We start from the raw sequence: 13,154 nt of genomic DNA on the forward strand, positions 1-13,154 counted from the left end.
AAAAGTTCCTATGGAAAAGGAAACTGGGAACCTGATGGAAATGGCCTTGGACCCTTGGATTTTGCCTTGGGATTTTGGCAAAGGATCCCACAGAAGTTCCACCAATGGCTTTGGATGGGAAGCAGTCACCTGGGTCTGTCCAACAAAACCACAGCAGGTATGTGTCACCATGAAGGGACACGAGCTCTGACCCCACAATACATAGTGGCTCAGCAGGGAGCCTTATGGTACTGTTCATGGGGTCCCCATACTCATTGGTACCCAGGGCCTCTCCAGTGTGCAATGGGTGCAATGAAAGACCCTTCCACCCACGTGCTAGAGTAGACATTTAAGTCAGGTATGCCACTGGAGCAGATGACCAGGCAATGTCTGAGTCACAAGAGAAGTAGATCTAGCTACTCCTGGGGGAGGAATTCTCCTGTCTAGGGTCTCAGGACTCAAACAGGCAATCTGGCCCATGGGCATTAAGTGAATGAGCACAAGGAGCTGGCCCACAGTAAGTACTCTAGGGAAATAGCTGGGAGAGAAACCAGCCCTCATGCCTGACCTAAGTTTCCTGCCCACCCCCAGGAATGTGGGGGAGGTGTCTTCTCTGCCATCCTGTTGATTTCTAAATAAAAGTAGTAAAAAGTTTTAAAGCTGTGTGAGATGGGGGAGGTGGGGAACAACACTACAACTGGGCTGGGCTAGAGTTCCAGAGCAAGTCCACTAACTCTGTAGGGGTCAAAGAAACCAATCAAGCCTCCCTTCCCTGTGGACTGGGGCCTCTAGGCCACCAAGAGGAAGGAAGGGCCTCTCCCTCAGCAGTGCTCAGGTCTGTATCAGTAGTAAGCTGGACTGTGCATCCATGTTCGGGTACAAAATTCTCTGGAATGTGTCCAGGACAAACCTTCGAAGACTCGGAATCAGGAAAATTAGTCACAGGACCTGGCTCTCTTCCTGGTGCCATTCTGATTTCAAAACAGTTGAGTCAAACATCTGGATTTTAGCTTTGAAAGATACAGCCACCAGGACAGACAGATGGAAACTTTGGACAGCAAAATAAAAAAAAATGTGGGTGACCTACAAAGAATTTCTTACTGATCACAACATGGCTACACATACACCTTCCAGCACTGTCTCCGACCAAATGACCTTTTGTGAAGTAGGGGTAGAGGAGGGGGAAGGACAATCGGTAAGTCAAAATTGGTAGCCTTGTAACCAAAGCCACAATCAGGAGCTGAGAGACGAGGCCAAGCTATTGCTCAGGTCAGTCTCAAGTGGACGGGGCCCCTGCTTGGTGGAGATCCCAGCCAAAGCCTCTAGGAAATGAATGCTGTGACCCTGTGCAGTCCATTGGAGCACCTGCTTCTGGCAAGACAAGGGCAACCTTCTGGACGGAGTGGGGCCGCCGAGAGGCATTATTAGTCTTAAAAGGTAACCCCTCTGTTCTGCCACATTTCTCTTGGGACCACAGAATATCACCTTCCCTCATCCTTCCCCACATCTAAACCATCCCCTCACTGGGGTCGCCAGGGTGCAGGATTTTGCACCTGGAGACTGCACTCTGGTGAATCGTGCACCTGCCCCAATGCTGGCCTCGGAACAAGGTTGTGATGGTGTGGCCTGGAGGTGGGGAACCTCTGCATCTCAGGTCCTGTGAGTACGGGGTGTGGCAGGAAACAGGCAGGGCACCTCCAGGACCACACTCCCGATCAAGTGCATCACTGTCCACCCCTACGTAGCACCCATCAAGAGAGAACCGAAGGCCCTCTTTGGAAAGGGCTATTTTCTGTATGGCTGTAGGATTCAGTAGGCATCTGGGGAACAGACAGTGGCCCCATAATATGGCTGATGCAAAGAGGGACTTTCTCATTTGGGACATGAGCTAAACTCCAGCCCCTTGATGGCTGAAGTCCAGAGTTCCTCTTAGACGCTGCTGTAGGGAACTCTCCCTTCACTCAGGCACTTTCATTGTAGGATCTCTGCTTCCCATCCCGGAAATAAAGATTTGACTTTTCCAGTATTATTCCTGGGCAACCTATGGGTTCCTCAGTCAAGTTGAAACCAGAAAATATGGCCATAAACCGCAAAAACTCAAAAGATCTTGCTACAGACCCGGTCTGGGAAGACACTGCATCTTAGAAGGCATCCCTTGTTTATGACAAGATGGGAACCTAATGAGAAGCCACTGGAACTGAAGCTAGTCATGTTCTTTCCTTCCTCCCACCCCCTGATGAGATGAACTGAAGCCCCAGATGACATAGGGGGGGGTCTATGAAGGGTGCCCTGGCCCCACCGAAGGACCACACCCTGCCATTAAAGGAGAACCACTTTGGGAATGAAGACACGTTCATTTGCCAAAAATAGCCAACGCCTGCATATTTCTGTTTTAAGGCAACGTTACCCTTCCATCTATCAGATGGAACAGCCCTGGGTCATTCAGAGGAAAAATTAAATTAAGTGCTCTCTTTGGAAACAGCCTACGCCCGCTTTCCCTCCCCCTCCCCCCAACCCGCTCTAAAACAAACCAGCTCTTTCTTTTATTCCAAGATGATGGGGCTTACAGTCCTTTTATCCTTCCTTCTGGCAGACAGTGGTGGAGTTAGACAGCCTCCTGCTGTGACTCTGGGTAGGTAGGTCACAAGGAGACTCGAGGCTCCTCCCAAGGAGAGACCTTGGCTAGCCTTTGGGGCACACTGCCGCCGCTTCTGTCTTCGGAACTGTGGATGTAGGTGCACCAAAGGACTTTGGAATAAAATTCCTGAATCTGGAATGTGAATTCCTGAGACATGAAATGTGTTCAGAGTGTGGCTTTCTCTGCCTCACACAAATGACTTTGGGAGGGACTACACTTTGGAACTCAGCATGAAGATCGCCACACCCCAAGCACCCAGGGTTCCCTTCAGTCAAGATCCCAACCACATATCCCATTCTCTTCCCCAGATGAAATGCAAGCAGAGCTGTTACCAGCTTTGCACTGGACCAGGGCAGAGACCCTCCCAACCCACCCACCGTGCCTGCTTTTGGCAGCAACAATGCCACAGCCTAACTCAGCACCTACTGTGCCACCAGAAGCCACCATATGCCATTAGCCTCTCGTAGCTGACACAGGTAGTTAGAAAGGGGTGACCAGGATTCATGTGGGAGCCACATGATAACAGCCAGAAACTGCAGACTTGGCTGGGCATGGTCTCTGGGTTTTCCCTGTGCTGCACCCCCACACTCTGTGTGAGGGTTGGGGTGGAGGCAGAATGGCCACAACCAAGGCACACTGGGCCCAGGAAGCCCATCTACGACCCTCTGAGTCACAAGGGCCGATCCTCCACATCAAAATGAAGAGAGGTCTCTGTAAGATAATCCATATCCATCCCAAACCCACCCACCACACACACACACACACACACACACACACACACACACACACACACACACACACACACATATCCAGTCCTGGGGCCTTGTGTTCCTAGGCCCCAGCGCTTGGGAGAAGGGGAAGAAATGCCTGGGCCTCTGCAGGGTGAGAGTAGATGACACTCCCAATTGTCTGCAAAGGAGCAACCAGAACATGGTCTTGCTGACGAGGCCCAGCACCTGAAGCCAATGTAGCCCAGGTCTGGGCTCCAGGAGAGATAGAACAGGCCTGGTTTCTACTCCTGCTGTCCTACCAGCAGGCCACCCACCCCTGCCCTAAACCACGCTGCAGACTGGGTGTGGTTTGGGTGCTCCCAGGCAGGGTAGGCAGAAGCAGGACAGAAAAGTGGGTAATGCAACAGTGTGGAGCTGTGGGTTTGCTAAGTCTGTACCCAAGGTTCTGAGAAAGTGATTCCCACAATTTTCATATGGCGTCCCCCCAGAGAAGCAGAATCCATGTTTCTCCAACAGCATCTCCTATAATAGCTGCTGTGTTGCTCTGAGGAGTTGACGGATGATGCCTTTGCCACCATCAGTCCTGTGGGGTGTGTGAGTGCTGCCACACTCACAGACTGAAGATGCAGAGGGGTCACGATGGTCCTGTCCAGTGGCCCAGGGCACAAGAGCTTAGGGAGCTGAATAAAACAACACCAATTGGGGGGGGGGGGGAGCAGTTTCAGTACAACGTGCCCAGGGCACAATTTCCCAGTCTGAGAACATGGTGTGATAGTGAAGGGTCCCAGGTGCCTTCTTGTAGGGCAGGCAGGGCCCAGCCGCCTCCACGGGTTGTTGGCAACAACAATGTGCCAATCCAGGCAGGGTTTGCATTGGCCTCCATTTTCCCAAGGATTTCTGGAAGCAGGTAGGCAGGCAGGCAGGCAGGCAGGCAGGCAGGCAGGACCAGCCTTAGAAGGCAGATGTACACTCCACAGTTCCATAGGTGAGTGCTCCCATGGTCTGTCATGGCTTACCACATCCCTGTGAGGTGCACTAAGCCAGGCCAAGGGGCAGAGGACCACAACTGAGTGGTAGGCAGGAGAGGGTCACAGGCCTTTGGGGGGTCTACTGCAAAAACATAGTATCGGTAACCACATCTCTGTTTCCATCTGTCCTGTTCTGCCCCAAATGTAATCCTAAACCTCACAGAAAACTCCAGAGTGCAAATCTATGTACAAAGTAAGGCGGCAGAAAGGCTTGCCCTCTCTGACCTCCGTGGACCGCGTTCATCCCTGAGAAAGGGGGGGGGAGAGGTGGGGTTTCAACACCGCTGAATCTCAACTTCGTGGATAGCTGTATTGTGCAATTTGTAGGTGGTGTTTTTGTTTTTGTTTTTTTGAGAAAAAATTTTTTTTTCTTTTTGTTAAAAATTGACACCTGAGGTGAAGAAAACTGTTTTGCTGTGGACTTCTCAAGTTCGCTCAGCTTTCCTATTATCGAAGGGGTGAGGAGGCGCGCGGTCCAGGCGCGGGTGCTCAGGGTGAGCTGGCCGGGCTGATGGTAGGGCTGCTGGCATCCGAGCGGCTGTAGTCGCTGAGCGAGCCGGTCCTCGAGCCCCCGCCGCGCCGCTGCAGCATCCCTGGGTGGAAGTTGGCGTGGCGGCGTGCGTGCTTCGTCAGGTGGTCGCTCCGCATGAAGCGCTTCTCGCAGATGGGGCAGCTGAACTTCTTCTCGCCCGTGTGCGTGCGATAGTGCCGTGCCAGCTCGTCCGAGCGTGCGAACTTCTTGTTGCACTCCTGCCAGCTGCAGGCGAAAGGCCTCTCACCTGCGGGTGACAGAACAGAAGTAAGTCTCGGCCATGCCCTACCATCTAGCCAGGCCAATGACTTTCACCATCCTCCCAGGCCTATATCTTCCCATCCTGTGCCAAGCTTACAGCCCACACCCAAGATGGAAGCAGATGAGGAGTTTGAGGACTAAAGAACAACATGGCCAACTCTGGCAGTGGATCGCAGACAAAGCAAAGCATACTATCTATCAGAGTTCCCAGGCAGAGCCAGTGGTGCTCAGCCCTGGGCGGGGAGTAGTAAGGGGGTGCAGACCCAAGGGACACTCTTCTTGTCTAGGAAGAGGGTCAGACACAGCCTGCCGCTCCTGCTCTGACAGGGATGGGCAAGGCCAGGGATGTATCAAACTTTCAACAGGCTCCTGGAGACTTAAAACAGGGTGACAGACAACAATGATGACTCCTCAGTAGCCCAGGAGGGGCCTACACAGGTGTGGAGAAGGCAAACCACAGTGGGACTCAGAGATCGTGTGGATCCGCTCAGTCTGAACGGACCAGGATGCACTCCTTCCTCAGATCAAGCGCAAGCTAGCATCTACCCAAAGTCTTTATTATACACACTGGGGGTTTAAAAAAAAAAAAAAAAGAGGAAAAGAAAAGTTAAGAAAGAAGGATCCATCAGGGAGAAGCAGTCTGCGGTACACCAGAGTGAAGCTTCTCTGGTATGGGAGGAGTCACACCATTGCCTTTCTCCCCTTTTCTCTGCTTCCTTGCCCTACAGAGGCTATAAGGAAAATTGCAAGCTCCTGAAGTTAGCCCACCTAAGTCCAGCAAAAGAAATCTACAGCACCCACCCACCCATCCACCTTAAATATTAACAGACACTCAGGGTCATCTGACAGCCAAAGAAAATCACTAGTGTGGAAAGGAAAGGAAATGGGCAACAGAGCCACCAACTGTAGAGAAAAGAGAGAGAAGCTGGCAAACAGGAGAGTAGTAACCTAAAACTTCTAATTAGAACTCTCAACAGAACCTGAAATATAATGCCATGCACAGAACAAACAGAAAAATATCATAAAAAGCAAGTTCCGAGGTCGGACACACACACACACACACACACACACACACACATAAACCAGCACTGAGAAATTAAAAATATTCTTATTAAATAACTCCAAAAAGCTAGAAATATACTCAAAGAACTATCCTGAAATTAAAAAACAAAACAAAACAAAACAAAATTTGCCAGGCAGTGGTGGCGCACGCCTTTAATCCCAGCGCTTGGGAGGCAGAGGCAGGTGGATTTCTGAGTTCGAGGTCAGCCTGGTCTACAGAGTGAGTTCCAGGACAGCCAGGGCTACACAGAGAAACCCTGTCTCGAAAAAACCAAAAAGCAAACAAACAAACAAAACAAAACAACATTCTACAAAATATGTGACTGTCCTGTGTTTCGTCTCCTAGGACTGTTGAAGACAAGGCGCACGTGTTGTTCAAGGTGTGTTGGTTTTCCTTGTTAATTTTCAGGAAAAGATCCTGAGAGAGATGACCTTCAAAACCAAGCAACCTGGGACATGGCCACTAGTTGGTTGCCCATGCTTTTTGGTTCCATTTTCCAGGATTGTGCTTCGAGTATATCCTTAGCTTTTTGTTTTTAACAGACAGTGAGGGGCTAAAAGTTGAAAGTTCCAGGAATCAATACAAGGGCTAAAAATACGTAAGAGGTATAGACTGGCAAAATAGGGGGAAAAAAATGAATAAAGTAAACTGCTAAATGAAAAACAGACTTGTCAGTGTGCACAGCGTGGGAGAGTAAGATGGGAAACTGGGTAGAGGTAGGGAGGCCTGTGCAGAAAAGCATCCCGTTAGGAGGATTTCTGCATAATTACCACAGTGAGTAAAAAAGGAGGCCTCAACACTTAATAGGTGGTACTCAAGAAACAAATACCAGGCTGTTCCCACCAGAACAAGACAGGACAGACACTGCATGTGTACATCAGGCGTCAGGCTGGACATGCTGGAGGGCAGCATGTGTTTGCATCTTATATCCTCCAGCAAAACCAAAAGGAAACCAGGAGCCAAGAGCAAGGTGGAGGTTTGGAGAGGTGACTCTGTAGGGCCCAAAGGTGCAGAGAGGTATAATCCTAGGAAGAAAGTAGTTCTGTGCAGAAAGCATGATCAAGATATTAGATGGACTTAAGGATACGGGGAGGGCATTAAAAAAGGTGACAACAAGCTACAGAAAATATAGGATAGATCTACATACAAGACAACAAGGATCAAATTAAAAGCACACTAAAATGCCAGATGGTTGTGTGCGGCAAAGAAGAGCCTAAAGGCTCTAGGTGCCTTTTGTATGTAAAACTCCTTATCTTTTCCAACAACAGGAGAATGAAGGAGGAGCTATAGTCCCACTACAGGCCCCAGCAGGTCTATCACACTTTATAGTTCCAGTCACAGAAACCCAGTGCTGGGTTTCAACACCATGCAGGATCAGTGTCACAGACAAATCCCACTGCCCATCAGAAAACGTGGCTTTCAAGGTAATGGTGGAAGACACACAATAGAATTAAAATAATGTAATAATTAAAATTATATATTCATCATTTCGGGGGGAAGGAGAAGGGTATGAGTGAGGTAAGTTCTTAAATGTAACTGCACAAAAACAACAGATTAATTTGAGAAATTAAGAAATAGAAATGTTATATATATATATGTATATATTATATTAAAAAACATATATATATATTTTTACAGTACCCAACAGGACAACTGAAATCAGATCAGAGGAACAGCACTGATTTGAACACAGCTTTCCTGTGTTACAGGTCTTCTTAAAAATAACGGTAAGGAATAATGTGATGTTTAAGGGCTTGCAAGAGGTGACTCAACAGGTAAAAGCCCGATAATCTGAGTTCCAGCCCCAGAACTCACATGGTAGAGGGAACCAATTCCTAAAAATTATTTTCTCATCTTTACATGTGTCATGCCATTCAAGTGTGTCACAGTATCCTAATTTAAAAAAAAATGCTTAAATACAATTTAAATATAACCCAAGTACGGTCAAAGAAATGGTAATGTTGAATACACTGCTAAGTTCATCTAATATCTCGGGGTGGGGTGGGTCTGTCAACAAAAGATGGAAAGATGTCACATGCTGATCCCATTCTCGGACACGGACAAGGCCTATCAATCCTTAGCGCCTTGGCAAGGTCTGGCATTACATGTGTCAGGTCAGACCCAGTCTCTGTTATATGGACAGTAGGACACCAGACAAGTTCCCAACTGTTTGCACTGGGTAAGCAATGAGAGGATATAGCCAAACCCTAAACTGGCCCCTAAGCCTCTGAGGTGGCCTAATTAGGAAGGAGGAAAACAGAACCTCTTTGTGGATATAATTAGGGTAAAAAATTTTGAGATAAACTACAAGTTACAAGAGGGAGGTTCAGTGAAGGGGACATGGGGGTGGGAGACTGGACCAATCTATAAAAGCTGAGTTGCCAGCTCCAGCACTGGAAATGAGGAGAGAGGAGCATGGGTTCTCCCTGGGAGCCAGTGTCTTGCTCTTAGATTTCTGGCTTCATTCAGGAAATCTGAAAAGTAAATTTCAGCCGCTTTTAGCTATCTGCTTTGTGGTCATATGGTACAGCAGCTACAGAAGTTAAATACGCTAACCTGCTCTCACAGAGGGGCCCACGTGGTGATACTGTACACAGCCAGCTCTGGCACCGGGCCTGGCATGCTCCGAATGTCTGATTCTTATTTGCTATCCTCAGCTTAGATTGGGGTGGGGATGGAACTTGGGTTCAAGGTAGAGTCCGAATCCACTGAACGCAGACTCAACTATTTCCTAATAGCCCCGGATCCCCATCCTTCTTGGAATCTTTCTGCTTGCATCCCTGGAAGCCTATGAGATGGGTACCTACAGATGGCCGAGTACTGTAAGGGCTTCAGGTAAGGGCAGCATCTGAGGAGACAGTTTACTTACAGCGAGGAGAGTGGAAAGGTCTTTCCCCAATTTCACTCAAGACAGGGCCCTCGGGGCATAGTCCTCCCCAAGAGATGATGGCCTCCTACCTGCTCTCTAGCCCTGCATCAGTCCACACCCCAAACAAAAAATATTTTTTTAAGTCTGTGGTGAGAAATTACAGGAGCTCAAGCTGGATGCTTGCCCACAGTGGTAATATCCAAGGGTGACCGACAGGAACTAGCATGAACAAAGATGGATGGATGGAGGTGGGGGACACAACACTCCATACCTCAGAGCTTCTAGTAGAGCTTCTACAGCCTCTGGTAGGGATTGTATTTGAAAAAACACAACAAAAAACAAAAGCCAAGTATACATTCCAGGAGCAGTCCAGAGAAGTGAGGCCATCAATTATCCCGTGGCCTCTGGAATTTTCCACTGAACTCTTTATGAAGAGCAAAGGTAAAGGTAGGTAACACAATTTTATCTCTCGGCCCTATGAAAAGGTCTCAGGTAGCCTACAGGAGGTATATACCTTAGCATCGCTCTAAAAGCACTGTTCAGGAGACTGGCCTCAGGGTGGGGTGCCTGAACTGAAAAGGGAAGGTGGGGCAGGCAGCCCAGCACCACAGCAGGTGACTCCACCTCCCATCACAGCAGAGGGTGTGGGGTGGGCTAATCAACAGCCCCATTACCCAGCACTGGTGGACCGGAATCCTGATCTGCCCTCTCTAGGACAGCACAGCTGGCAAGGAGAAGGTGTAGTCTAACTCAAAAGAAGGCGCTGGCCCTCTCAAGTAGGTAGCTGAATTAGAGAACAGATCCCCATAGAAAGCTGGCCTTTTTGGAAGAATCCCAAAGCTGGGGAGGGGGAAAGGAGTGGGTGCTACAAGGGGCCAGAGGACAGGGTGTTGAGTGACCAATACAGGTGCGTGTATGTGCCTGGGAGTGGGGGAGGTGACTGGAGGCACAGGGCAAGATGGGGATTAGGCTTTGAAAAGGGAATCTTGTGGGAGGAAAGGGGGAGCTGAGGACTGAATTTGAGGCACTGTGATGGGGGTTGGCAGGGAAGCAGAAGAGGGGAGACTGAAGGCCAACCGCAGTAGGGGGGCCTAGGCAGTGTTGGTGGCAAAGGGTGGGGGAAGTGCCTACACAGGCACAAGAGGCAGAAGCTAAAGGAGCTACCAAATAGAGACCCTATATGCAGGGGGCGGCGGTGGGGTGTGGGGGGGTGTATAAGCCTTGTGGGAGGAGGGGAGGTAGAGTGTGCCCTGGGGTTTAGTGGGAGGTGGGACTGGCCACGGGCACTTGGCGCGCCAGAGACACGGTTACATAAATGTTCCCTGGCGCCGCCGCGAGGCCGCTGGTAGCAGCAAGCAGTGCATGGCGCGGGCTGAGCGTGATTGCCTCATCTTATCAGGGAACACAACGTCCCATATGCTCTTGCCCAAGCCGCAGGCTTGGGCGGGAACAGCATGTTCTCAGTGAGGACGGCTGGAGGAGGGGAAGCGACCGACCAGCACAGGCTCTCTCCTCCCGCCAAAGCCCTCACCGGGATTGGACGCGCACTGCCCCGCAGCAGAAGGGCACACAAGTGCTGCTGGCTTCCCAGAGCTTTCTAGCTCAGAGCCAGAGTTAGGTCCTACTACCGCTGGGTCCTCCGGTCCAAAGGCGTACTCCCAATACCTAGCACCCGTCAGATAGCCAAGCCTCACTGCCTCTCACTCCATCCCAGGTGGGTGGGCGGCTCCTGGCTCCAGCAGCACCTGCACAAACCACAGTGCCTTTCTGCTTTGTGTGGACCTCTCCGGAGTAGGATGTGTTTTTAGAGACTCTTCTGCTGTCCCACCCCTGCCTCAAGTATGCAGTGATAGTGGTGGAAAGGGAGCAGAGCAACCTTCTGCTTGATCTTGGTTTAGGTTTACTGCCCAAGGCCCAAGCATCCAACTGTAAGCCTACTGTGGAGGGAGAAGAAAGGGCCTGCAGATGATGCTCCTCTGACCAGGAGATCCTGAAAACGGAGATAGATCCATCAACCTTATGCATGCAGTATGCCAGATTCTAAGATCAGCCCTCTGTAAACATAAGGAATCTATGTGGGAGTCAAGAGGCAAGGCAGAATGGTCAGAATCCTTTAAGAGAACCTACACCTTGCAGGCTCGGCTACTCCATTCATTAGTAGAGCTGTGGTCGCTGGCTCAGGGCCACTTTGAGGTAGTCTTCACTCCAGGAAGGCCTGCTTGCTCTCCTAGCATAGCCCAGCAAACAGCTAAGTATTTGGGTTGGTCAACTGGAGACCTCCAAGAAAATTCAAGTATACAGATAGCCCCAGTGAGCTAGAAAGAACTGTTTCGGAATGATGGATGGACTTTCCCAATTCCTTCAGGGTATATCTGGTTGGTATCTTGATTACTACAAATGCTAGTGACCAAGGCAGCTGATCTTCAGGTGACTTGTCTCCCCGACATAGAGACCAGGTAGGTGAGAGACCTATGCCCCAGGAGGAAAAGCAGGCTAGTGGCAGGGCCAGGCTCAGTCTGCATCAGGAGAGATGCACACGGCAAGGAAGCTGTCTCCCCTGCCCCCAATACTGCTGCTAGTGCCTTGAGTCACAGTCTTACTTTTCTCAGTCACTGTGGGGGGTATGTGAGGGAACTCCTGCAGGACATAAGAGGTGTATGCCTGAGCAAACTGGTGGGGCATGGAACAGTGGCAACAGTGAGAACTGCTGGGCTACAGACACTGTTCTAGCCCCTGGCTTGCTGCTGCTGTTATGGGAGCCAATGCCACTGATCATATATTCTTATACTTGATCTCAGCCAAGAGGCTAAGAAGCAATGATCACATACATGAGCCATCAGGATATAGAAGGGACACTACTACTTAACCTCAGAACCCACCTTTGACTGATATGTATCTTGACAATTTCTGCAGTGGATGCAAGGATATTTCCTGAAATAGGCAGTTTAGCTGTTTAATTTGGTATGGGATAACTTGTTACTAAAATGTGTGTGGAAAATTAAGTGAGAAAAGCTCTGAAGGAACCACCGTGTTTGAGGATATAACTGTGGCAGCTAAATAACTAGTTGCTGGCGTGGGCAGGATGTCAGAGCTAGTCCCAAACAGAGTAGCAAGTCCATCAGACATCACTTGTCCCTTATCATCTCTATTTTTAAGATTTGTTTTATTTATTTATTACTTATTTTTGGCTTTTCAAGACAGGGTTTCTCTGTATAGCTCTGGCTGTCCTGGAACTCTGTAGACCAAGCTGGCCTCTAGCTCAGAAATCCACCTGCCTCTGCCTCCCAAGTGCTGGGATGAAAGGTGTGCACCACCACTGCCCGGCGATTTATTTTATTTTTAAATATGTGTATGTTTATGTGTCTGTGTCAGGTGGGTGTCTATGCCTGTAAGGTGCCATTGGTGGCCAGAAACTCAGGGGGAGGGGTCACAAAAGGTATGAAAACAATTAGGGTCTGTAAGGGTTTACACCACACTTCATGTATTACACTAGGATTTATTCTACATGGCATCAGTATAATACATGGCCCTCCATAAATAGATACTACTTTTGTTTTTTTGTTTTGTTTTGTTTGTTTGTTTGTTTTTTTTCGGTTTTTCGAGACAGGGTTTCTCTGAGTAGCCCTGGCTGTCCTCGAACTCAGAAATCCACCTGCCTCTGCCTCCCAAGTGCTGGGATTAAAGGCGTGCGCCACCACCGCCCGAATAGATACTACTTTTATGCACTGGTTCAGGTTTCAAAAATTAAGAGAAAGTTTTAGTTGTCAAAGATCTGAACATGAAAGATGAAACCATGGATGTTCTAAGAGAACTGTTTTATAACACTTGGGTAAAAGTTCTTTTCATATAAATCAAAGTCCAGAAGCCATGGGAGATAAGACGGATAACTGAACCACACAGAACATCATGAATGAAGTACCTTTACAAAAGTAAAAGGGAAGTGACAAACAGCAAAACATGTGTGTGAAGCTCATTATCTTCAATACTGAAGAGTTCCTGGAAACGGGAAAAGCCAGTGGAAAACCAGGCACAGTTCATAAGGAGAATCCCTGA

General features: G+C 49.1%; 1 protein-coding gene across 1 annotated transcript in view; it reads right to left on the reverse strand.

The window, feature by feature from the left end:
- Positions 1–706: 706 nt before the first annotated feature.
- The window catches only part of Klf13 (Kruppel like factor 13), a 52,948-nt gene continuing 40,500 nt past the window's right edge, over positions 707–13,154 (reverse strand). The window contains exon 2 of the mRNA XM_031386865.1: positions 707–5,155. Within this exon, the coding sequence (XP_031242725.1) occupies positions 4,866–5,155 (290 nt within the window). The 3' untranslated portion in view covers positions 707–4,865. The remainder of the gene's footprint in view (positions 5,156–13,154) is intronic.

This window comes from Mastomys coucha, unplaced genomic scaffold (assembly GCF_008632895.1).
Source record: "Mastomys coucha isolate ucsf_1 unplaced genomic scaffold, UCSF_Mcou_1 pScaffold21, whole genome shotgun sequence".
In the NCBI taxonomy this organism is placed as follows: domain Eukaryota; kingdom Metazoa; phylum Chordata; class Mammalia; order Rodentia; family Muridae; genus Mastomys; species Mastomys coucha.